Source organism: Oryzias latipes, chromosome 17 (genome assembly GCF_002234675.1).
Source record: "Oryzias latipes chromosome 17, ASM223467v1".
Taxonomy (NCBI): domain Eukaryota; kingdom Metazoa; phylum Chordata; class Actinopteri; order Beloniformes; family Adrianichthyidae; genus Oryzias; species Oryzias latipes.
Genome location: NC_019875.2, coordinates 23,733,552 through 23,758,592, shown reverse-complemented (window position 1 = coordinate 23,758,592; position 25,041 = coordinate 23,733,552). Strand labels below are relative to the sequence as shown.

The 25,041-nt window shown below is 38.4% G+C and overlaps 1 protein-coding gene across 2 annotated transcripts in view; it reads left to right on the top strand.

Moving 5' to 3' along the window:
• Window positions 1-13,431, top strand: part of LOC101173092 (ephrin type-B receptor 1-B) — a 159,582-nt gene extending 146,151 nt beyond the window's left edge. For both annotated transcript variants that reach the window (XM_004079228.4, XM_011486792.3), the window contains exons 13-17: window positions 3,855-4,004; window positions 7,227-7,420; window positions 8,410-8,565; window positions 9,653-11,059; window positions 12,972-13,431. In XM_004079228.4, coding sequence (XP_004079276.2) covers window positions 3,855-4,004; window positions 7,227-7,420; window positions 8,410-8,565; window positions 9,653-9,761 — 609 coding nt within the window. In that variant the 3' untranslated portion in view covers window positions 9,762-11,059; window positions 12,972-13,431. The remainder of the gene's footprint in view (window positions 1-3,854; window positions 4,005-7,226; window positions 7,421-8,409; window positions 8,566-9,652; window positions 11,060-12,971) is intronic.
• Window positions 13,432-25,041: the final 11,610 nt, after the last annotated feature.

The following is a 25,041-nucleotide window of genomic DNA, read 5'->3' as shown; positions in this document are numbered from 1 at the left end:
CTCACTCATAATAGAGCTAACAAGGAGACCTGCACACTAACACCTGCAACCAATTTACAATGAACTGGCATCACCTTAACATCTTGTTACATCATCTACTAAACATATATAAAATAAATGTATTGATTTATTGTTTATAAAAATGCATGACTCATTTATGATTTGATATGATTATGTGTCCTTCTAATCTTTACAGAATGAAATCATATGAGTTTTTAATTTTAATTGAATCTAACAATACAAAAAAAGAAAAAAAAACATGTATAGAGTTATTATGGTGTCTGGAAAGCATTATGCAATCAGTCCAACACTTTCCTCTATCTTTGCATTACTTCATTGTATATTTGCTGGAAGACCTCTGTCACTCTTTCCTGCAGGCTTTCCCCCTGAGTGCCTGAGAAACTAACCAGTCAGTCAGCAACCCACTTCCCCCCTCACCCTTTGTCAACCCCTCATTCCCCGCATCTCCCCATGTCAGTCACCCCCGTTTGCCTCCTTCTCCATTCCTTCAGCCTCTTCCTCATTCTGTTTGAGCAGACATCCAAGGCAGACAGCTGCTCTGAGGATTTCATTAAAACGATGTTGATGGAGCACTCTGCCCGACCAAAGTAAATGCACTAAAGTCTATTTTAGTTGGCATTGTGCAGGAATGGATTTTGGAATTTGAGCAAGAAAATTAACTTGAGAAATATAAAAAGTGAAAGCAGACATACATTCAGTATTTGTTCTTCAAAAGGAAGTTTATCTGGAAACATATTTGAAGTATAAAAAGGTGACCTTACTCAAAAATATCAAATAATTTCTGCAGCATGACCAGTTGCAGAATTTCAGTGACAACTTTTCCGAGAACTTTGACTAGTATATTCATTCATTCGTTTTCTTCAGTTTTTTCCCCTTCGGGGTCACGGGGCCTGAGCCTATCCCGGCCACTTGTGGGCGAAGGCAGGGGACAAATGTCTTCTAATATCTATCTACGCTGGTAGGTCAGTAACAGCCTGCGAGGAGTTATCTGCAGATTGGTGATTTCATAGCTCAAAAAAAGACATGACAGTTGCGCTAGCTGCAGTATCTATACACATGTGACATACAGTACATTACCTGACCACCAACTGTTTATCCTTTTTTTTATCTCTGACCTGGCTGTCACAGGAACATGCTCGTCTCACCATGATAACTCCTAAACTGACAGCCCCAGCACATTTCCTTTACTGTCACACTTCAGAAAAAAGCCTGTCACAGTTGGTCACAACCTGTCAGGGGCAGTCACAGCCAGGTGGAGCCAGTCACGTCCCACAATCTCAATTTGCCAACAGAGATGATACAGCACTCTTAAACATTTGCTCACTGTTTTCTGAATTGGAATTCTGCACAAGCAGCTGGCTGTGCCATCAACTAATATATATGACAGAAGAAAGTTTTTAAAAGAAATTAAATATCTTTTTTTTTGGCTCATTCATTTTCTGTTTTCACGCCCTTAGGACCACTTACTTTTTATTCAAAGCGCCAAACCCTACCAACCAGAAAATAGACCCAACTGCTATCGCTGCAAAATCAAGCAGTGCGTGTCACCCACTTTTCCTATTATCCAGGGAGTTTTGTGAGGTATATCATTAGAGCTTTATCCTCTCAAGGCCCAGAAGTTCTACAGCACCAGTGGTCATGGAGTCTGGCTCCTCTATACAAATTCTAGGTTAACTGTTAGTGATAGGAGATTTTAAACATTTTCTGCTTTTAGGAGCAATAGCTCACCTCCGGGCAAACAGAAAACAGCTTGCCATAAATCCTGTGCATTCAGTCTCTCCCTTATGTTTGAAGACTTAACAAAGCACCTCTTCTTTTCATTTCGGTTAAGCCTTTTTTCATTCCCTTCATCTTTTTGCTGCTACTACTCAAGTATTGATACCATTTCCACTGGAAAAAAAGGGTTGTTTTTTAAGCCAAATTTTGACTAATCCATCACTGGCTCAGAAGAGTAATTGCTTAAAGTGTACAGTGTTGTTTCTGACTTACCTGGCTTAGAAAACGCCTTCTGTAGTCCCCCTCCCCTAAAGCCGACATGGTTACTTGTAAAGCCCATGTGTTTGCTCAGCCTATTTCAGCCATCTTCAGCTCATATTCTGATGATATCTCCCGGAAAGAGAGCAGATGTAGAGCGGGGAAGGCAGTAAGCAAATTATGGCAAAGAAAAGATGTAATAAGCAGAGTTGCGCTTGGAGCAGTTGTTTATATTTTTTGCTACTCTGCATATATTTGCAGATTTTTCATCTCATGTGTGTTCCCTTAAACAAGTGTTTAACAAGACACACCGTCAGGAAAGAAGTAGAAGGGAGGTGGCCATATAATTTTGAAAAGCATTTAGGCTGTGTTATTGCTGTTTAATAACAGTGAAATCCATTGATTTGGGTTGGATAAAATTATTTAAATTTAATTTATATTGTTTGTTTCAAGGGGGAAAAAAAAATACAAAAAAAAACCCTGTAAAATAACAAGGTTCTTAAAGTACCACTCCAATCACCTTTCGATCTATTTTTAAAGGTGTTCCTGTGGTATTTAAAAAAAAAAAAAAAAAAAAATGTTGTTTTCTAGAACATAGTTTTTGCAGTGCTTTATTAGAAATTTGTCACTGAGTTGTGGCCGGGACATATGGAACAAAGTAAGCACCACAACTACAAGCTTTTACAAACGGCATGTTTTTGTCTGATTCGTCTTGATTTACAATTTGAATAAAGAAATACTCAGAAATGTAATTTTAGTCTTAATTTTCTTTGTATATGTCCTCCATCAAGAGAAAAATGCCACAAAAAAAAATGATTAGAGTGGGTCTTAAAACAAAGACAAGAAAAATAAACAGGGAGCAAATGACTGAAACATGTCCTGTGTAAGCGCCACTGGGTTTGTGGTTGTCAGCCGGTGTGCTCCCACTGTGCTGCCTTCACTGGTCATTGATGTCACAGATTGTTCACATATGAACACTGGACCAGGCAAAAAACTGGACATTAGTCAGCTTTGATTCAGTTATTGATCATTTCTTCTTGTTTCTTTCTTTTCTACCATCATCTCCCACCACTGCATATTTTGCAGTGGTGGATCCTAAAATCTTTTTAGTATGGGGCTTTTTCAGAAATGTATTTTGTATTTTCAAAAGGAGAAAAGGGGGAATAAAGGCTGTCAAAGAGGAATTTGCAGCATGGAAAAGTTCCAAACTCCTGTTTTCTGTATCTCATTCTCTTCACTCGAGGTGGTCTGTTCTGTTGGGTTTGTTTCCAGCAGCAGCTTATCTGCAAATACTCAGGTTTAGTTAATTGGCATTATTAAGCTGGTGGCGAGCTCAGCTCAGATGTGATGTGGTGGGGAGGGGAGGCACAGTCGGAGGTTTACTCTTTGTGTGTGCGGCTGTGCACACAGCTGCATCTGTCCGTGTCTGCGGTGGACTCGTTCCCAGCTGGGTCTGTATGTGTGTTCGTGGAATTTAAACAAGCGGCTGTCAATGTCAATCAACAGTATGCATGTCATGCCTGAGGCCCAGAAAGCCTAATTACAGGCAGAAACACTAAATGTTGGAGCAGAAGCCCGGGCCTATCTTCTCGTATTCAAACAAGGATATGGGAGAGGAGGCACGACTAAATGTAGTTTCAGTCGATGACGCACACAGAATCCTAAACGTTTTAGCTGCTGGTGGGTTGATTGGGAAGTGTGTGATGTCAGGGAAAAAACTGCTAGTTTGTGAGGTCAAACAGCTGGAAAAAGCCTTATATTGTTCAAGGTCCTGGCTTATTTTCATTCATCAGAAATTAAATGCTGTTATGCGCCCCTAATGTTTCAATCATGTCATTTTTATTCCTTTTCTTCTCCAGGGTGGGAAAATTCCTGTCAGGTGGACAGCACCAGAGGCAATCGCTTACAGGAAGTTCACCTCAGCCAGTGATGTGTGGAGCTACGGCATTGTCATGTGGGAGGTGATGTCATTTGGAGAGCGACCGTACTGGGACATGTCCAACCAGGATGTGAGTGTTTTCAGAAGAATAGCAGGCTGTTAATGGATTGTTGGTCTTCTCATGTGAAGTATAACATTTTAAGAAAAGAATATTGAAGCCTGACATTACACAGTTATTTTTTTTTTAACATGAAGTATTGCAGAAGTCAAATACTTCACTCAGAACACAGAACACTAAAGTTTTTATGTTTACCTGAAGTAAAATGAATTTACAAACGTTTAATTCTAGTTTAAATATAAAAAGTATAAAACAAAGCTAAAATGCTAAATAATATTTAAAGGAACAGTGATAGAAAGATGAGAGGGGACTTGAGCTTCAAAATGAGAAATGAACTGGGGGTCCATGTGGGTCCATGTGCTGTTTTCTTTAGAATGAAGCAATGTTCATTTTTCAGAACAAATCGCAAGAACAATAATGGACAGAAATCACATTTATCCCACCACAATGCTACTAAAATGACTATAAATACTCTGTGGAACAGCATTTTCTAAAGAAAATACTTGCGAGTGTTGAACGCTGCAGTGGAGCGTTTTCTTTATAGCCTGCTGTCGCACAAAACCGTAATCGTCAAATGTCTTTAAATATATGAATCACAAGTTCTCTACTGCTTGTGAGACGAGTAAGCATTCAGTATTGACATGTTTTTATTTTTGCAAAACTTCCATAAGAATGGAACATTTTTGTGAGATTTTCAGCCACAAAAGACGCGCCAGTTTGAGGTGAGATCGCCTCAGTCGGAATCAAGGGGACTTTGTCAATGTTGACTCAAAAACCGGGGTGACAAGCAGCCCCCCTCCCCCTGCTACCCTGTAGCTCCGCCTCTGGGGTATAGTTATGTAGCGCTTTACTGCGTTCTTAGAAGGCACAAAGGACTTTACAGTTACATTCCCATTCACCCAAGAACACACATTCACACACTTTGCCGTCAAACTATATATGGGTTTAAGCATCTTGCCCAGGGACACTTTGACACATGGGCTGGCAAGGCGGGAACCGAACCTTCGATCTTCTGATCAAAGGTTGACCGCTCTACCTCTGTCAGTCTGCCTCGGGCAGCTGTGGGTACATCAGTATCTTACCATCACTAGTATGAATAAGGAGTGAACGAATAATGGACATAGATCCAAAGCGCTTTGATCGTCTGGAAAAGCGCAGAAAAATGCAATCCATTATTATTATTTCTGCACAACTTGATGGACAGAGACAAGGACACCAACTGAAACACAAGGCAGGATTTGCTTAAAAAAGCAACACAAATAATGGTAAAAACATATTTAACATAAAATAATATCTGAGGTTGAGCAGTTCAGAAAAGGTTTGCTAATAATTTTATTAAAATGTTATAAATAAAATGAACATACATTTACATAAAAAAACGGGTTTAGTTTTAAAATAAATTGTAAGTTAAGACGATTGCTCATTTGCATGTCAAAGTCATCAGACAGCATTTACCAAACCCAAAAATTGATGTTAATTTGTTTGAAAGAACGCTGGAATCAGTCAAAATTTATGTCTGGCTCATCTGAAAAGGATCATCACTAAATATGTCCTTGACTCTGACTTTGAAAGTAGACTTGACAGGCTTGCACTGTATCCCTCTCTTCCTGGCCAGCTCTCAAGTGCAATGAATGATTGGTGAGAGCTCTGCTTTGTTCCCCGTGTCCGCTTGGATAAGGTCCACACACATAAGCACCAACACGCACACTCGATTGATGTAGTCCCAAACTACAGAGTTATTCTCCCTTAGCTTCTCTTAGGGAGACAGCTAGCCAACCATCAGGCCTCTATAGACTTCACTCCAGCAGGATTGTCCAACCTAGCAGATGTTGCCTCAGTGGGCCAGCAGCAAATACTGCCTAGTGGTGCTGGCACCACTCAGCATGTCCACCTGCTCAGTCCATGCATCCACGCAAATGTTCCTTTTTCTCTTGCAGCTTTTTACGCACACAAACAATAACTACTGTTTGCTCTTCCCCTCAAACCCATCTTCTTCAATACAGAAAAGCTCTGCCATACACCACCCTCTGTTTTCCTTCTCTTATTCACACACCCCATTTGTCAAGATTCTGCTGAGCTTCACTTCTCTGTGGGCTAGAGATGGCAAGCTACAAAGTAGCATGTAACTTTTAATGATAGTATCTTTTACCCGAGGTTTGACTGGTGATTCTTATCTTGCAACTTAGCATTTCTGAGAAAAGATGACATCTACAGATGGTGGCAATAAATCAATATTAAAGGGCATTATGGCAATCTAAAAAGACTCCAGCATCTGCTTGATTATGCAAGGATACAGTTAAAGCAGCTTAATTGTGTTTGAACATGCTGGGAATCATTGAATAACTAATTTCTAACTAATAGTTTAAATGCCAAACATTATGGATGTATATTGAATGTTTCACAAAGCACTCTGTCCACTCTGATTTCCCTGAAAGTCTTTGTCAAAATAGTTCACCGCTAGTAAAAGCTAAAAGACGCCCATGTAAAATATGAATTCAATTCAATTCAATTCAATTTTATTTGTATAGCCCAAATTCACAACAACAGTCGTCTCGATGGGCTTCGTATCGGTGATTGAAAAGTAAAAAATAAAATCAAAAGGATCATGAATACATAGAATTCAATAGGAAAATACTAAATTGAACTAACAAACTGACTAAACTAAATTGGCATCCCTGCCCTTAGACCCCCCCTTTGCGGTAAAGAAAAACTCCTAAAAAAAACGGATTCTGGAGAAAAAGGAAGAAACCTCAGGAGTGCCAACACGAAGGAGGGATCCTCCCCCAGGACGGACAGGCGATTACCAGAACTCATAGAAAAGCCTGACATTTAACAGTTATTCCTTTTTTTTTTTTACAAGAAGTACTGCAGAAGTCAAATACCTAACTCAGAATACTGAATATAAAACTATTTTGTTTACCTGAAGTAAAAGGAACGTACAAATGTTTAATTCTAGTTTAAATATGAAAAGTATAAAACAAAGCTCAAATGCAAAATAATATTTAAAGGAACAGTGATAGGAAGATGAGACGGGACTCGTACGGAGCCCGTGTCCTGACATTCAAAAATTTAAAATAATAATCTAATTAACTGTCATGGTACATAATAAAATTATAAACATGAAGATTGATGATGTCATATTATTGCTGTGCTTCAGTTCATTCTTGTTTACCACTTGAGATTATAAAATATTGTGCTATTTTATTAATATGCATTTTCTTATTAACTCCTAAGGTGATCAATGCAATTGAACAGGATTACCGCTTGCCTCCGCCCATGGACTGCCCCAGTGCCTTGCACCAGTTGATGCTGGATTGCTGGCAGAAAGACCGCAATGTACGACCTCGCTTTTCAGACATTGTCAGTACCTTGGACAAGATGATCCGTAACCCTACCAGCCTCAAAGCCGTAGCCAACATTCCTGCAGTGTGAGTACAGCGCTCACATGTTCACAGTTCTCCAGAAGCATCTAAATATGGTTTATGTGTTTTTATTCAAATTCTCATTACTTTTTCCCGCAGGGTTTTTTTTTTTTTTTTTTTACAGACTAACCTGACAAGTTTATGTTTTTATCTTCTCATAAAATAAATATGAATTCATTACAGTTGATTGCATCAAACCTGAACTCTTCTTTTTCACTGTAGATTTTTTTTTCTTTCAAAACTAAACACCGATGTTTTAGTTTTTACCTCATACCACTTTAATGATGGGCCAAATATTCTCCATGCAGTAAAAAAAAAGGCTAAAAACCATGAAAACAAACTACTCATAATACTGAAATACTTTTCATACATATTTTCGTGTGCACTATGAACCATGAGCTTTGATCAGTACCCTCTACATACCATCGGTTTTTCAATTTTTTAAGGGATTACTCTTTTTCAAAAAGAATTCCCCTTTAAATTCAATCAGATGGGATTTTTTTTTTTTTAACATCCTCACTTCTACCTCTCAACGCTTTCTAGTTTCCTCATAGATTATCCTTAGAGTCCAGGCTTTGGCTGAGCTGCTAAGGGTCATCCAGAAACCTGAAACCATTTGTTTTTGCTGTTTGTTTTGAGTTGTTGACACGTTCCCCAAGGTGAACTTTTAGCTCCTTTTGAGATGAGTTTGTGCAATGGAGCATGTTTGTCTTCAAGGTCCTTAGTTTACTGTTTCTGAAATTGTGACCGTTTTCCACAACTGTGGCGAGCCTGCAGGGGTACGTTGGGCAGGTATTGAATGTAATGTTTTCCTTTCCTTTTTTTTTTTTTCTTAAACATTTAAGCTTTACAGATAAATCCCAGACGCACTCACTTTTTCCTCATCTTTCACTCCAACCCCACTGATACGTTCGCCTTAAAACCCTGCTTGTTAAATATTACATCAAGGCACTTTTCTGTGTCTCATCTCATCCCTTCCCTGCCTCCTCTTTTAGGCCTTCTCAGCCACTGTTGGACAGATCCATACCTGACTTCAACACCTTCAGTTCGGTAGAAGACTGGCTCACAGCCATCAAGATGGGCCAGTACAGAGACAACTTCCTGAACTCAGGATTCACCTCTCTGCAGCTCGTGGCTCAAATGACCTCAGAGTGAGTTTGCCTACAAGTCTGTATGAAATATTCCCAACCTATATTGCGCTTGATGGGCACACTTGTGTAAATTGACTGCATGTCAAGTGCATGTATTTTTAGCTTAAGTGCACCCTGTGACTCAAGTCATTCTGTGATTGCGCTGAAGTTGGAGCCTGCGTGGGTATTAAAAGTATCCCTTACTCTGTTAAGAGCTGTTAAATGTGTGCTACTTTAGCTTTATGACTCTTACCTGATATTGAAGCCTTTTGTGTTAGAAGGAATGGGTTCATGGGATTTTAGTATGTATCAAGGCAGTTTTTACTTTAAAAAAGATATACTGTCTTCTTTTTAACTCTTTATTGCTTGGTGTGCTTATGGTTTTTCAATCTCTAAGGTATCCTTTCAGGAATTTGTAGCATTATGCATTATAAATTCTTCTTAGATTAAGGAGCTTAGAAATGAGTGCTTAGGACCATTACAATTGCAACCATGAAATTACACTTTATTCAAAGTTATGACTTCAGTTAAAATCTCTCCTAACCCTTTAACGCTGAAGCTTTTGCTCTAACTTTGATGTTATTTGAATTACCGTTACTCCTTGACCGTTTACGCAATTAATGTAACTCCGACAGATAATGAGGCTGAGAAAAGCCGTTGATATGCAATACTTTGAAAATCCAGTGTTTTTACACAATCAGTGTAAACCAGCTGACTCTGACACGGAGAAAAGCAGCTTTACATTACCCGAAACGTTAGCCGATATGTGTTGCTGATCTGCAAAACTTTAAGGTATTCCACATTGACTACATATATGCAAAACATTTAGTCACACTTTACGTTCGTAAATTTGTTGCATATTGTTTGGATGAATCCGTTGGAATTGGACTAATTGCATGAACAGTCAAAGAGTTACTGTACTTTAAAGAGCATGCGTTAGTTTCTGATGACAGCTTCTGTAATAAAGGGTTAAAATGATATATTTTTTTCCCTAAAATGTTGAACTTTTTCAGACGATCATTCCGCCGTTTTTCAGTGTAGTGGAAATATTTTTGGTTTCAGGATACATTCTTGTTTTTTGACCTCTTTTTGCATCTTTCATTTGAAGGGATCTGCTGAGAATAGGAGTGACCTTAGCAGGCCACCAGAAGAAGATCCTGAATAATATCCAGTCCATGAGGGTGCAGATGAGCCAGCCACCTAATACTGTGGCATGACTACAGGGGGCGCTGTGCCATGGAACGGGCAGCATTCGAAGGACCAACAAAGGCAGCCCTCGAATGACCCCCAGTCCAACGGAACGCGCCAGAGTCGAGACTATTGTCTTAATCTAACCCACTAACACGGCGACAGGAGACCAGGGTCAACACTTCCACATTTTTAACAGCTTTCACACGTCATGCAGCCCTCAACAGGCATTCAGGGTCCAGACCTGATATTGTTTTTCTCCACACACAAGGAAGACAAACGTCATTGTTGTGGTTGTGAACTTCATGCCATCATAAACAAAAATAACTTCAACAATCCAACATCGATCAATGACCTACTAACATTTTCTGGTTGTGTAGTAAAATGAGTGAACCGTACTTCCATATTCTCTGGACAAGAAAATGTTACAGATGTAAAATGTGAACCATTTAAAAACATGTGGCCTGTAATTTTTATCCATATCATAGAAAGTCTGTGCAATGAAGGTATCTTTACTAGATGAGGAATATGTTCCCCAAAATAAGCAACTACCAGTAGAACATTTTGTGAAGTATACAGGGATGTACAGCGAAGCACCATTTTCAAATTTCACATCTATTGCTTGATTAAAGATTTTTTAAATACATGTAACATAAATGAACTAATGAGAAATCAGAGCTTAGTTATATTTTGTCTTTTCCAACTGTTTCTTTGGTTTTGCCACTATAGCAAGATACCATCCACGTGTATTTTAACTTTAACACTACCTGTGGAGGTTTGGTTTGGAGCTGAAGGACATTTTAACCAGCTCCAGTCAGATTCAGAAACTATAAATATGTTTATCTCTTGCTCAGTATGATTATATATTTCATAATAAACCTTCATATTGAAGGTGTTATATATGAACATGTATGTACAGATCACACTGCTTGCATTTTTGGCAAAGATGTTTTGGCTGGACTGCGATAGAAACATGCGATGTGTAGTTTCCTATGACACCCTGCTTTATTTGGACACCGGAACAATGGACGTTTTGTTGTTTGCCTCCATGGTCCAGTGGCACCAGTCACCTCTTTTGACTAGTGAAACTGTAATCACAGATGTTATTGTAGATCAGAAAACAATTTACTGTAGGAGTTATCATAATTAAGATCACCTCCATCTAATGGAGATCTTTTTAAATATGGGTGAACACATGCTGTCTCTGGCAGGGAGCACTTACATGTACAGTTATGTTTTATGTTCCATTTGCTCTTGCTGTTTGTTTGGAGGCTGATCTGCACCGACCAGAGGAGAACGAAGCTCCGTGTCTTGGCTGGCGCAGATGGTAAGAGTCTGCTGATCACACACATGAAGTCACATCAAATTACTCCATAGCTGACTGATTAATTTCCAGACAAATGCTATCGGTGTTTAACAATGGGGTTGAAGATATTCTGACCAAGACAAGGTTTTTTTTTCTTTCTGCAAGTTTAAAAAGCATGAAAGAGCAGTTAATCGAGGTCTTGGCTCTCAGGTTGAATGAGCGTCAATTCTCTGCGATGAGAAACTCAACATCTGGGCCGAGGTTTGCCAACAGGCTCACAATGTCATTTCTCTGTACACGCAGACTTTAACAGCCCTCGTGGGCACACTACTCACAATGCAATACTTCCTTTCACAGACTGCTGTACTTAAGCTGCAGAGCTTATCTGTGCACCGACTATTTGATGTTGCCATATGGATAGGCGAGTAAAAGCCAAATGCCATGCTGCCAAAGAGACTTTCACACATATATGAAATTGGCTGCATTACCCCCAAAGGATGTCATACTGTACATGAGACTTGGTTTAAATTTTCCCTTTTTTTCTTTTTTTTTTCTTGGAACATATTCCAGTTATTTATCTTTTGGCATTATACAGGGCTGATTCGTCACTCTTAGTCTGGGAATGACGCTCTTTAATTGTGCCTTGATTGGAATTTTTTTCTCCCACTAGCTTCCGACTCTTTGAAAAATTGTTCTAGTCTGAAAATTGACATGTGCGGAAATAATGTTTATAAAAAGTCATATAGCCATGCCAGGAAATACTTAAGCTCACACTCTAGATTAATTGTAGTTCAATAAATTCTTTAAAGTAGCTAGGGCCTTTAAATAAATAAATAGATAAAAAATATCCCCTTTGGCGGAATATGAGTGACGACGGTTCTACCTTGCCTCTAAAATTAGACATTGATGGCAGGTCCATTAGTAGATTATTAACTATACTTACACCTCTCATCATCCTCCTCCCCTCCTTTCTCTTTCTGCCCTGCCCGTCCTATTCCCACTCGCTGGCAGATCTCCAGCTCATTTATCTGGGGTGTAACCAAGCTGTCCTGAGCTCCGCCTGGAGATGGGCTAGGCCAGACCCGGCCGGAGAAATACTTGGCTCCATGCTCCAGTGGGCTCAGGCAGGGAACAAACACCTGCTTAGACCCCTGTCTGACAGACATCTGATCTTCCACAGGGAGGGAGACCGATGGGAGCCTATATACACACACACACACACACACATGCATACATGCCCACATTCTAGAATCTTCCATTATTTTACTCTCATACAGTTTCCATGATGCATAATCAAGAGAGAGAGCTATGTGATAGGGGGATCTTACGGTCTACATTAAATTGTTTTTTATTATGTAAATGTTAGTTTCTTTAGTTACTTTTGGCAATGAAAAATATTGTAAGCAACACATGTTTTGCTTTCCACAGTCAACTAACTAATTAATCGTCCCATAAAGTAGACATGGATACCTTTTACTGAATTGGTTTAATTACTTAAAATGTATTAGTCTTCCATTCAGCTCCACGCATTTGCTTTTCACTTCAGCCACTCCTGAATGAGATGGTAAATGCGTTGGTTATGTAACAGTGTAATTTGCCTTTCTCTGTTTGTCTTTCTAAATATCTTACTATAATGACACTCCAGTGTGATGAAAAGAGAGGCAGTTCGGGGCTCCTCTCCGAAAGCCGCTTCATAGGGAAGCCATTCATCACACACCGATACAAAACACAAGAGCAGAGCTTGTTAAATGTTTCATGGTGCTGTAACTGTCTGAAGAGTGAGCAATGACCCTTTTAGTAGCTGAAATCATGCCTGCCATTTATGGATCAGAGCTAGTAGAAGTGATCTTCACCTAGAAATTACCTGACATGACTGCCTGCAAAAATAAACTCACTAAACTATTCCAATGTATCCTCTTTTTCTCTGTTTCAGACCGAAAATTTGAAGATTTGCTCACTTTAGATCGGCATACAGCCAGCACTTGCATCCAAATATCTAAGAGCACGAATAAGACACACCAAGACAAACTGCTGTGGACACCCAATGAAGAGAAAACTGGATAAAGTGGGACCTTTTGAAGATATTTGTCGCAATCTTTCTCTCCTGTGGTACACAAATATTGGGGGAGCTGATTGTGAGTGTGCACCTGTCTTATGTGTCTAGTTGTTTGTTTGAGAGGCGGTGGATGTGTGTGTTTTGTGCATATCAAATGTGTACAGACAGTGTGTGCACAGGGTACTTTGTTGGAGAGTGTGAATGTTTTCTTCTTCATCAGTTTCTGTATTGCTGCCACTTGTAAATTGTGAAAAAGTATGTGTCAAAAGTTTGTAAGATGTAACTTTCTGAGAAATATTGTACTAAAATGCACTCAATAAAAGCCTTTGAAAAACCACATTACAGTTTTTTTTGACTCCAGGGACAATAATTCAGTTTTTAGTAATGGTGATTTGAGAAAGAGATGAGGATGGGTTACTTTCCAGTAAGACTGCTGTCAACACTGTGCTGGAGTGTGACATTCACGGAAATGAACATATTTTTGTCACCACAAGGCCACTGGCAGCACATGTTAGAAGTCATCAGCCACCAATAAATGAGCCAACACTTGGTTTACTAAGAAATGACTCTCCCTGAAAAGTGACAATATTTTGACATGCTGGAGGAAATGATATTTCCATCTAAAATCTCATCTGTGCATCAAACACACATCCAAATAGACCGGCATGTGCTGGAGTTCTAGTTAAACTTGCAAGCAAAACTTCCCCCATTGGAAAGAATGTTGGGCTATAATGATATGGTCAATGGGGCGGGACGGAAATGCAGGGATGAGACCAACTTTTAGCTTTACTGCATAGCAGTCTATTTACTCAAATTGATTAATGGGATCTAAGCTTACATTGGCTGAGAGTATTGAATCAGAGAAAGCCAATCAGGAAGCCAAGATTTATTTAAGAATAACAAAAAAAGCAGTGCATCTCAGCACACACCAAAGCCGCTCAGCACAACCTGAAAATCCAAACTGCAGGTACCACCAACAGAAATACTCTTTCTATAGAGAAAATTTTTAACGCGGTCTCCCTGCCCTTTCTGTTATCTCTTCATTTTGATCCCTTTTTTTCTGTGGAGGGAAGCTAGGCATCACAATAGCCTGTTGAATGGATTGCAAATGCTACATGTAGGAATGGTGTTTTATGGTGGTTTTCAGGTCTAATAACCAGAAAATCCCTCAGGGAAAATAACGTTTTGTTTAATCAGTATAGTGAGAAGAGATGGGAGCTATGTTGTCCATTATGTCTATTTGGCATTTCTCTTTTCAAGATTCAGCTTTTCTTTTTAGAAATAATTAGCTTTTTGAATCATTGGCTTGAATGCTGCTACAGCAGATGACTGAACTGCAATCTACACTTTCACAAAAACACGTCCTAGATGACAGCACGCATTGTTAACAAATACTCCAACTCCTCCCACTTATATTTTTGATGCAGTACTTTGTCTAATTGTCCAAAAGCAAAGGTAGCAGAAACAACACTTATTTTAACCACCATCTCTTTGTAGCATCTGATTTGTCTGTCTTTTTTTATTTTTTAATCTTCCTGGACACATTCCACATTTAACTAAATAAACTGTTTTTTAATTTGCTGAGGTCCTGCACTTTTCATATGGGCTCCTTTTGAATTTGAATATTTGTTACTAACACCAAGATCTGAATGACCTGTGTTCCTGAGGGGCAAAACAACCTTGAAAAAACAAACTAGTTCACCAAGGGTGAACATGGGTCAGTCACTGTAACAGAAAATAAGTGCTGTTTTAGTGTTGTTCACAATTTTTCTCCTCTTCAATTGCATCTTTCTGCAGTCCGTCTTTAAAAAGAATATCTGACCCAAATTTTCAAACTACAAAGAAGCCTTTATTTGAGACTGAGTTAAGCTAGAAATTGGAAATGTAAACAAATGTAGGCTGTAAAAACAAAACATCACTGTGATGGTCTATATCACTGTTGTGTGTTTACCCCTGCAGCATATGAAAAACCTGAAAACTGTCATGGCTGACTTTTTAATCACCTCGTCTCCAATCAATCCAGTTTCTCACCTGCTTGTTCCTCTTCTTGATGCCACACTCTTTTCACATTGCACGTTTTGAAGAACAAGGGTTTGTCTTAAAATAGACAATTGTGCATAATCTGCCAAGAGGTTAAGTAAAAACACTTGGTGTTATAGTCATTAAGTCTTGACTTAATTGGTTTTCTGCTTCTAATTCATAGACAAGCACATCAGTTTCTGGCTGACGAGTAAAAATACTAAAATCAAAACCAAACATAGCATTTTTGTTGTCCTGAAGTTGAAGTTGATAATTTAACTGGAGTATTTTTTACTTAAATTTAATGTATTTATTTTTCATAGATAAAAAAAGATAACAAAAAAAGAAACAGTCTATAGCATTTCTTGAACCATCTTGTGGTGCTTTTATTTGTTGTTTCCTATTGCTGAAGCTTAACTTTACAAAACACTTATATTTAACAAAAACGTGGTAAATGTTTTGGCGAAAAAATGACTAATTTTAGAAAAGAAAAGAAAATTATTTATGTATAACAACAAAAACAGAGAAGCAACATTCCTTTAAGAAACAATGGATTTTTGGATGGAACAATGGATGGAATTTTAAACCTAATCAATGCAATGTTAGTGCTGCAATGTGAGGTTTTACTGTTGTATTTCTACCACTCCAAGACAGTCCTGTCAAATGATTCTTCAAATTGCCATCTCCTCAACTGAATTTGAAAAGCACATGTTATAACAAAATGTACAAGCTTGAGCAGCTTTGAATATATGTGCCAAATAGAGTAGTAAAAAGATCTAAAAATTAAAAAAGGAAAGATACCAATTAGGTGTTAAATAAATTTCACACTTTCATTTTCTTCTTCAGTAATTAACCTGAGTGGCTCTTATAAACACCAAGGTAAAATCTAGAGGACAAGTGTTGAAAAATGTCATTCTATTTATATGAGCACTTAGTTTATGCTCTTGCGGGTGGTTTAAATGAAACTTGCTGTGTTTCAATAAATAGTTAAACAAAAGTAATGACCATTGATATTGTGGCATTCTTTATAGTACCATCTAATTAGACTTGAATGCATTTGTTGTCACTTTAATCACAGTAATTAGCAGGACAAAGAAAGATATTGCTTTTCTTTTAAGGTGGACATTACATGAGATGAGAAAGCTGATAAGTGTGTGCAAGTGAGAACAGGACTTAACAGACAATTAGATGCTGAGAAAAAGCCAAAAAGACAAAGGCCGGGTGAGCAGAGAGCATTTTCTTGAACACTCACTCTCTTCTCTGCTCTGCTGGGTGTTCATCACTGATTAGAAAGTCAGGTTACTTTCTTTCACATTAAAGTCACGTGAAGTTTGAAAAGTGACTTCTCAGCAGCAAAATCTTTTCCTTAATCAATATTCCTTGAGCAATCACCTGCAAGAACCGGATTGCTGCACAGCAGGAAACTCCTGCAGAGAAAGGGGAGAGAGTTAAAGAAGTCCATCCAGTTGTGGAGTGGAGACTGTGAGAGGAGAAAACTCAAAGTGCATACTGAGTGAAGGGCAGTGAAGAAAGAAGAAAGATGAGTGAGAGAAAAATTATAGACACAAAAGTTGGATGTTTACTCTGCCTTGTCTCAATTCACTATATATGGGATTTTCTGAGTGCGTGTCTCTACATTTTTCAATAAATATTTATTTTGGGGAGACAAGCACGACTGACATAATTGGACTTGTGTTCAGCACTTGTAACTGATTGTACACCTTTCAAGATTTTCCAACTTCCACATATGACCTCAGAGCTGGCTGTTTTTCCACTGTGCACATTTACATTTACCTAAGCAGCCACGAATAAGCTCAACTTTGAAGTTCTAACTAACATTTATCAATGGGATCAACAATATTTTATGACAGAAATTAAAAGAGGAGACAATATTGGCAGAGGGAAAAGATGAATGATCAACTGCTGCACTTTTGTGACTGAACAATTATTTTGGTCTAATGTGGCTCCAAGGAAAGAACAAAAGAGTTTTTAGTTGCAGCATTTTTGTGTCCACAAACAGGTCAGATTTCTTCATACTCTTGACCCAATATCCCCTGTTAACATAAACTCTCTTTTTAAAAATGCAAAATTAAGAGTCCGAATATAACGATTCTACAAGCAGAAACATAGAAAAGCACAGTATGCATTATCTAGAACGGTGGTCCCCAACCTTTTTTAGGCCCAACCAGGCCAAAGTTGGAATTTCATTTTTTTTAAGGGTCCAGTTATTGAAAAATCAATTTTTATACTCAAAAGGCTACTACATAAAATTAATCTTAAAAAGACAATTTAAAGCTGTCTGTAGAGATTCCACAGACGACGAAGGTTATAATGGAACAACGTTGTTGAATTGTAAAAGTTGTTTCGAAAAATTTGCAAAAATTCAATTAGGTGTAATGTTACAGGATTTTGGTCATTCAAATACAGAGAACTCAAGTCAGGCGGCTTATTTTTTAGAGCAAAAAGATTAATCATATTTTGTTTCTGAATTTTATGATATATATATATATATATATATATATATATATATATATATATATATATATATATATATATATATATATATATATATATATATATATTTTATGTCAAGATGGCTTGTTATGTGGGAAGAACTGTAGCAATAATACATAAAACATCAGGAAGAAGGAACATGAAATTTTTTTTTCCTTGTCTGCAGCCTGAGACCAAGTGACCCATGGACCAGTCCTGGTCTGTGACCCATGCGTAGAAACCACTGATTTACAACTATTATCTTATCACTGAACAGATAAAAATGATAGAGAAAAAGTAACATAGGAAAAATAGGAAGAATACATTAGAAAAATGTGCAGCAACTAAAGAGTTGCGGATCCTGGAATGTATAAAAGTTTCAAGAGCTTTGAACCCTCTTGTGAGTTTTTGACACACATTTTGCACCTACCAGGCTCCTGATCGGATGTTATCTGTATGAAGTTCCTGGAGCAAAGAAATGAGACTGAGTCTCCAGGGAGAAAAACAGCAGATTATAGAAAACTGAAAGTGTTTATGGCATTCCAGGCTTATGAACTCCACTGTGTATAAAGCTGATACTCTCAGAACAAAAAAAAAGACTGAAATCTGAAGAGAAACCTGTAAATGATCAGACTGCTGGATTCCTCATCTCTGTGTGTTTCTGCGACAGTATTGACATTTTTCACTTCAAAAGCCAAACCTGGGTTACTGCAGAGCATAGAACGGCTACAGTAATCTTGCTTCATTAATTTTAATTTAAAGGTGGAAATGCCAATGTATTAAATCAAGACGGCAGTTCCACGGTTCAAATTATGTCTCTTTTAGCTGCAGACCTTTTCCCTTTTGTGAAGAGCAAAAGAAACTCAGCACCTGGGTCATATGAGATTTTATATCTCGTAGGAGTTCATCAAATTTAATTATGATACATATAATTACCAAAAGTAATCATCTGTATGGTTGGAAAAATCATTTCAGAGAGATGTCGGCACCTGCGAGGGTGAGCTGTAATTTACAGGCTGTTGAGAGTGACAGTGGGTTGAAGCTGAAGAAGAAGACAGAAACAGGTGATTTCTGAGTCCTCCATGAGGCACAAAAGGTTTTCATTCATCTGTACATGTCAGTCGTTCATGAATCACATATTTGCACTTTTGATAAAATTGTATAAATATTAAACCCCCTTATTCAGGTTTGTGCTGTCGGCATTTGATTATAAATAAACTATTTTACATGTGCTTGATACTGTGTGATGATGAAAATCTGACCATCTGCCATCTTTGCTGCGCTTGACGGAACATAAACAAAAGCCTAAATAAATCCAGATGTTTGTAAATGAGTTGGATCTATCATGAGGATACCTGAAAAAAGATCATCAGAAGTTACGCAGAGGGTAAGGAGTAAACAATGAGTGCTGGGGGAAGAGGTGAGCTATGATGAGTTCACAGCTGTAATTGGTTCTTTCAGGTGAGAAGGGGGTTGCGGTTGTGAGGGGGAACGTTTCTCCCTTTCCACGCACACATCCTCTCCATCTCCTCACCCATCACTGAAACCCCCCGCAGCGTCTAATCCAGCTCAGAGCCCTTCGCAGCTCCGCCCGCTTTCGATTGCTGCAAAAATCAATGAAATATTTTCCCACCAAAATGAGGAGGAACAATGGATGTGATCCGCACCCCAAGGTCTTCCTAATTAGAGAGTTCATACAAAAGGGCTCCTGTGCTTTATGTCATTCAGAAGAGAGGGAACGAAGTTTGGAGACGAGAATGAATGATTTGTAAGTGAAGGTCGCCCACTTCCCATGTATTGCTCCCATTTCTCTGGTATCAACTTCCTAACTCGTAAGCTTGACTGCCAAAGCACATCTGATCCGCTGACACCCCTCTATGTTTCTAGTCAAAGCTGTGCACACAGCATGACATGCCAGAAGCTACAAGCTCCCTCTATGTCTCCTTCCATGATGTGTAAAAAGGCATGTCACTATTTTATCACGTCTAACCCTCAAAATGGAAGTGGAAATCCTGTTATGTTGTGGGGCCTCTGATGTCTTTGCCCTGGGAAAGTGCAGCAGGGAAACTGTGCGGTTCTTGTAAGATCATATGAAGTCCTTAACTCGACTGTCCTCACAGATTGAAGCAGTAAAATATTATAACAGACTTCTGAGCACTTTAAAAAGAACACAGTAACACAGTCTTTTATTTATATTTTTGTCCTTTCCTTTATAGCACATTGCTGTTCTGGTATATAGGAAAAGCCTCAGCCTACGATGAACTGGCTTGCTATAAATATACATCAAGCAACTCTACATGTTGACAGCAGCAACTTACTCTACATGTCTATTATAAACTCACAGGGTTGATGCATATGAAGCCGAATTATAAAGAATTGAAACATTGGATAAAGGCTGTTATTACTGCTCTTAACCAGCAAGTGCCATCTTACAAATGCTTACTGAGTCCTGATCAGTGCTCTATAGATGCACTTCAGCTGGCATAATGGTAATCATAATTAGTAATGAGGGGTTCACATTCAAACTCTTAGTGCCTCTGGAGAGTGGCTGGAGATGGACTCTATAGGTGGCATTCACTCATTTAAAGTTGAGGTATGTCAGGGTTTCATGTGGCTCAGATTTCAGGCTTCAGTTCTGACAGAATGAAAACACAATAATTTTAGTTTTAAAACTAATTTTTATAAGATGCATTGTGAAAGATGAATTTCAAGGAATTTCAGTTCAGATGCAGTAAAAAAGATATTCATAATGATATAATAAGATCATAAAAAGGAAATTGTATTATTTGTTTCAGAAAAAAAAATGTAGGTGAGTCAGACAATGGGTAAGATGCTGATGGCAAACTGCCACATGCTAACTTTTATTGTATGTCATTCTTCAACACTCTCCGCTCATTTTGTCATGTTTTTCCCCACTGAAGTCCCCAATTCCATACAAAAAATATAAAAATGAAATTGATAGACGAGAAGAGGCAGCAAGACATTTTTGCAATACTTGGATGTGAGGCCTCATTACACGGGTCGTAAATTCCCCAATCTCAACTCAAAAAATCAGTAACAGAAACATTGTGTCTGGACAGTATGTGTCTGGATGAAACTCCTCTCTGTCAAATAAAAAAGGGGAATTTTTGTAAGTAATCTTGATACAATGTTTTAAAACAGAGAACAGTCCTTCCCCATCAATCCAGAAGTTTTGCTCTATGCAGCACTAACTAGAGCCACTGTGCAACACGTTGGAAAAATGCATATGTTATCTCATATTTGCTTTTATGATTTACCTAGCTATATAGGTAATATAATCATGCATGCAGAACTGTATTTGTCCAAGTTTGTTTCACAGGAAGGTGAAGGTGAAACTCTTGGGAGGAGACTGACTATCTAAGCGCCTTCCCAGCATCAGCATGAAAACTATGTGTTATCTGTGTCAAGACCGGAATCGAGGGCCTCTCTGTGTCAGTTATCCGTGAGAAAAGACTTTGTAGGTTCAAAGATGATGTGGAAAGACTGTGAAAAGAAAGACATGTTGCAATTAATGTTTTCTGATAGCGCTGCAGCTGTGTTTTATCCATTTCCCTTCCTTAGAGCTCAGCACAGATATAAATTAGGGAATATCTAACAAACTTAACCCTTGTGCTATCCTAGGCACTTTAACATTGGGAGTTGGGTCATCTAGACCCCACAAGACAGTGCGCTGAACCTTTTTTCTTCAATGATTTGTGATCTTCACTGGTTTCCATGGATTACATGAAATCCTCTTCACCTTTTTCCACCTTTGTCATGGTAGGGAGAACACGTCAATGTAAGGGTGGGGTCATAGGATAGCACAAGGGTTAATAATAGAGGAGGCGACAGAATTTGCACCAGACCAGAGAGATATTGTTGTTCTCCTCGTAAAAAGGTACCTTTGGTCTGTTGTCTTTCTTTCCTTATGTTGTTATTCTGATGTTGCAGGTTGTTTTAACCCAACACAATAAAATGTAGTTTGGTGCAATAAGGTATTTATTTCCATTATTAGACTGGAGTTTTTACGGTACTTACGCATCTCTTGGGGTAATAACTGTTGACTGTCTATAAGAAATTAGGCCAAGTGATCTCTGCCCCCTCGCCTTCCAAATAGGAAGTACCAGCGGGCTCCACAAAGCCAAAATCCCACAGACTTCCATGGAGAAATAAACAGCCATTACTTTGCCAAAATATGGTATTTGTAAGAATAATCATTCTTGTTCTACTTCATTTTTAGTATGTTTTTTGCTTATCCTATTTTTTCAAGATACTGTTGACTGTAGTGAAAGTCATTCAAGTTATAAATTGGCCAGTCAAATGCCTGAATAAATTAATGCAGTCCCAGCTGCCCCTCCCCCACATCGAGCGTACAAAACGTTTGACAGATTCTCCCAAGCCTGCTTTCAAGTGGTAGGGGTGTAGACTTCCACCAGGCTCATCTAATGATAAGCAAGAATAGTTGCCGTAAATACACTGACTAAGACCAAATTAGACCAATTACTGCTTACTTATAACGACTGGCCCTAATGTGGAGGTGTCCATTTTACGAAAAAAATTGGCTGAAATTACTTAATTTTGTTAGTACCAGATGTAAGCCATTTTTATGGGTGAGGTCAGACTAACTTAGTCCAGTTTTCATGTGCAGTCAATGGTTCAGACACATGTTCACACTGCAGTTCTTTTATTAGTGGACATAAGTAGACATCAACAATGGTTGGCCTGGGGATAGAAAACTGCAGAGAACCATGTCAAGGCTTTTAATAGGTTATTTTCTATGCGGCCTACTAGAAGAGAATGCTATTTAATAATAACATTTACCGGACAAATATATGCACACTGCTCCATAATCACCCCATCTACACTGTTCTTTTTTTTAGCCATGGAAACCATCATGAGATATGGGGAGATCATGTATACACTTGAAAGTGCCATGGCATGAATCTTTCTTTACCCAAATTAGAGAAAACATGTTTTTTTGCACCATTAAGTTGCTTAAAATTTATATAATCTTCAGTTACTCTTCAATTATTTTATTGTAGGACAGTGTGCATCCTTTTCCTTCTTTTTGAAAGTCACTTTAAAAAAGTTTGAAACTTTTTAAGATTAACGAGATAGGCTCGAGTCCCCTGAGGACTTTGAATACAATGACATAAGTGTAAAAAATTGATAGATGGATGTTTTTTGTTTTTTTTTAGCTGTCAGAGGAACAAAAACAGATCCTGAGATATCAGCCAGACCCAATTCTTAACAAATACCACTTGAACCTGAAGTGCTGCTACTTGGAAAACTGAATAAATCACATGCAGCCGAATTTTTAGCTTTTAGGGTATTGCAGTGTGTATCAATTTTAAAGGCGTTTACTTGTGTGTTCATCAGTGATTATGAGTGTGTGCGTGTGTGTGTGTTTGTGAATGTATGCATGTCCAGATGGCAGTTCCTCTGATGGGAGCATGTGTGTGGGTGAGCTGTAACTCAAGAGGGTGGATCGAGGAACAACTAAGTGGTTCTCAGGGGAGAGTCCATTGGTTGTTACAGACCGAAGAGTGGGGCTACAACAGCCTCAGCATAGCAACAGCCAAGCCAGATATGCAACCTCAGTTGTAATAATTGCTGTGAACTCAATCTAGAGGACCTATCTGTATCTGTGCTGCCTTTAAAACCTTTTAAACGATACTGCATAATGGTGAAATGACTTAAAAATCTGTTTGCTCTTTACTATGTGCTCTTATTTTGAGTGATATTATAATTCAGTTCTTAAACCTTTTTTTTTCAGTTTGCAAAACTTGTTCAAACGCCTAATATTTTCAAAATGTATTACAACCAAGCTCAATCAAATTTTTTACATCAAATGAGTGATTTTAAGCAATACAGATTTAATTTATTGTTGTATTTTTGATTGTGGAAGGTGTATCACAGCGACCAGCATCCTTGAGTCATGTTTATTAACCACATGCCCCCGACAAAAATGTTGTGCCAAGCAGCTATTCCCTCTTGATGTTATTTCCTTGCTACAAAAAAGCACATCATCTTTAGGAACAAGTGTTCCAAGTAAGTCATAGTCGCTCAAAATGCCTGAAGGAAAAAGGGTGGAGAGTGTGTAGGAGGGTTGGTGCTGTCACAACTTCAGCACTCTTCAGATCTCCATCCACCTAGAACAAGATCCCTCCTTACACTTAAAGCCCCACATTCCCCTTGATACCTCAGTATTCCCTTATTGCCTGCTTCTGAGACCTTACCCAAAGTGATGAAAGGAGAAAAGGAATGCCAAATGATAAACAAATTCCCAATGGACATTTCCATCCCATTCCCAACCGTTTCTGCCTTTCTTCTGTCTTCTCTATTTACCATCTTTGCTAGTGCAACCATTCTCACAAGACTGAGAAATGCAGCTGCTGTCAGCTGCCAAGAGCCTCTGGCTGATCTCTCACTTTTGGGAATGCACATGGTCATAATGAGCTTGGTTCCCTCCTCCATCCACCATTTTCATACTCCATCTTTTTTCCAATAGTTCTACTCAATAGTTTGTATGCAACAAAGGTGTGAATAGCTCTTAAAATGCAAGTCATTCTGAAAATCCAATAGAAATATGCCTTTTTTCCAATGTTCTCATTCATTTGTTTCATAAATTCAGAAAAACCTAAACATACATTCACTGATTAGATTTATACATTAAAGTAATAACAAGAATGTGTAGGTTTTGTGCTTTGGAGCTACAAGTTCACTTTATAATGGTAGCTCTCATTAAATGAGGCAGTCCACTGGGAGATCCGTGCATCAAAGGATGTGTTCAGCTGTGCTTGGCCTCTGTGCTTATGTTGACTTACGACCTCTGAACTGCAGTCATTACTAGCACCTGTCAGTCAGTAAAAGTTGGGCCTCTGAAGGGGATTCATGACAGCTGAAGGATGAATGAGGTAGGCTTTGCTCCTTAAATCCAACACCCTGTAGTCACATGTGGTGGCAATAATCATAACTCAGGGGCCGGCCCCTGACATGTCACTCTGTGGAAATCGCAAGCCTGTGTAAGAGGCACAACACTGTGATGGACTCTGCAAAGGAAAGAAAAACTCTTCCATCTTTAAATATTTATCTTACAGTTAGTCTTTGTTAACTTTAATTTAAACTGCGTTCTATAAGATTCAGGCCTCCCAGTTTAATATTTAGTGTAAATACATTGCTGTTGCTAGGAAACTTGAACAGCTTTGTTAAAATAGAGTGGGAAAATATAAACTTATAATGAAAGAGATAGCATAAAACTACTGATACCGGCAGATGTAACCATCTATCCAAATTGTGCTGCACCACCCATTTTACAGTTTTCAGTGATTGGGAATTTCTGAAACTATTTCAGCTTCCAGTCAATTCACAGTATCCAGATGGTCTAAACAATTATAAATTTGAAGGCTTGCATATGTGTACTTGATAATTTTAA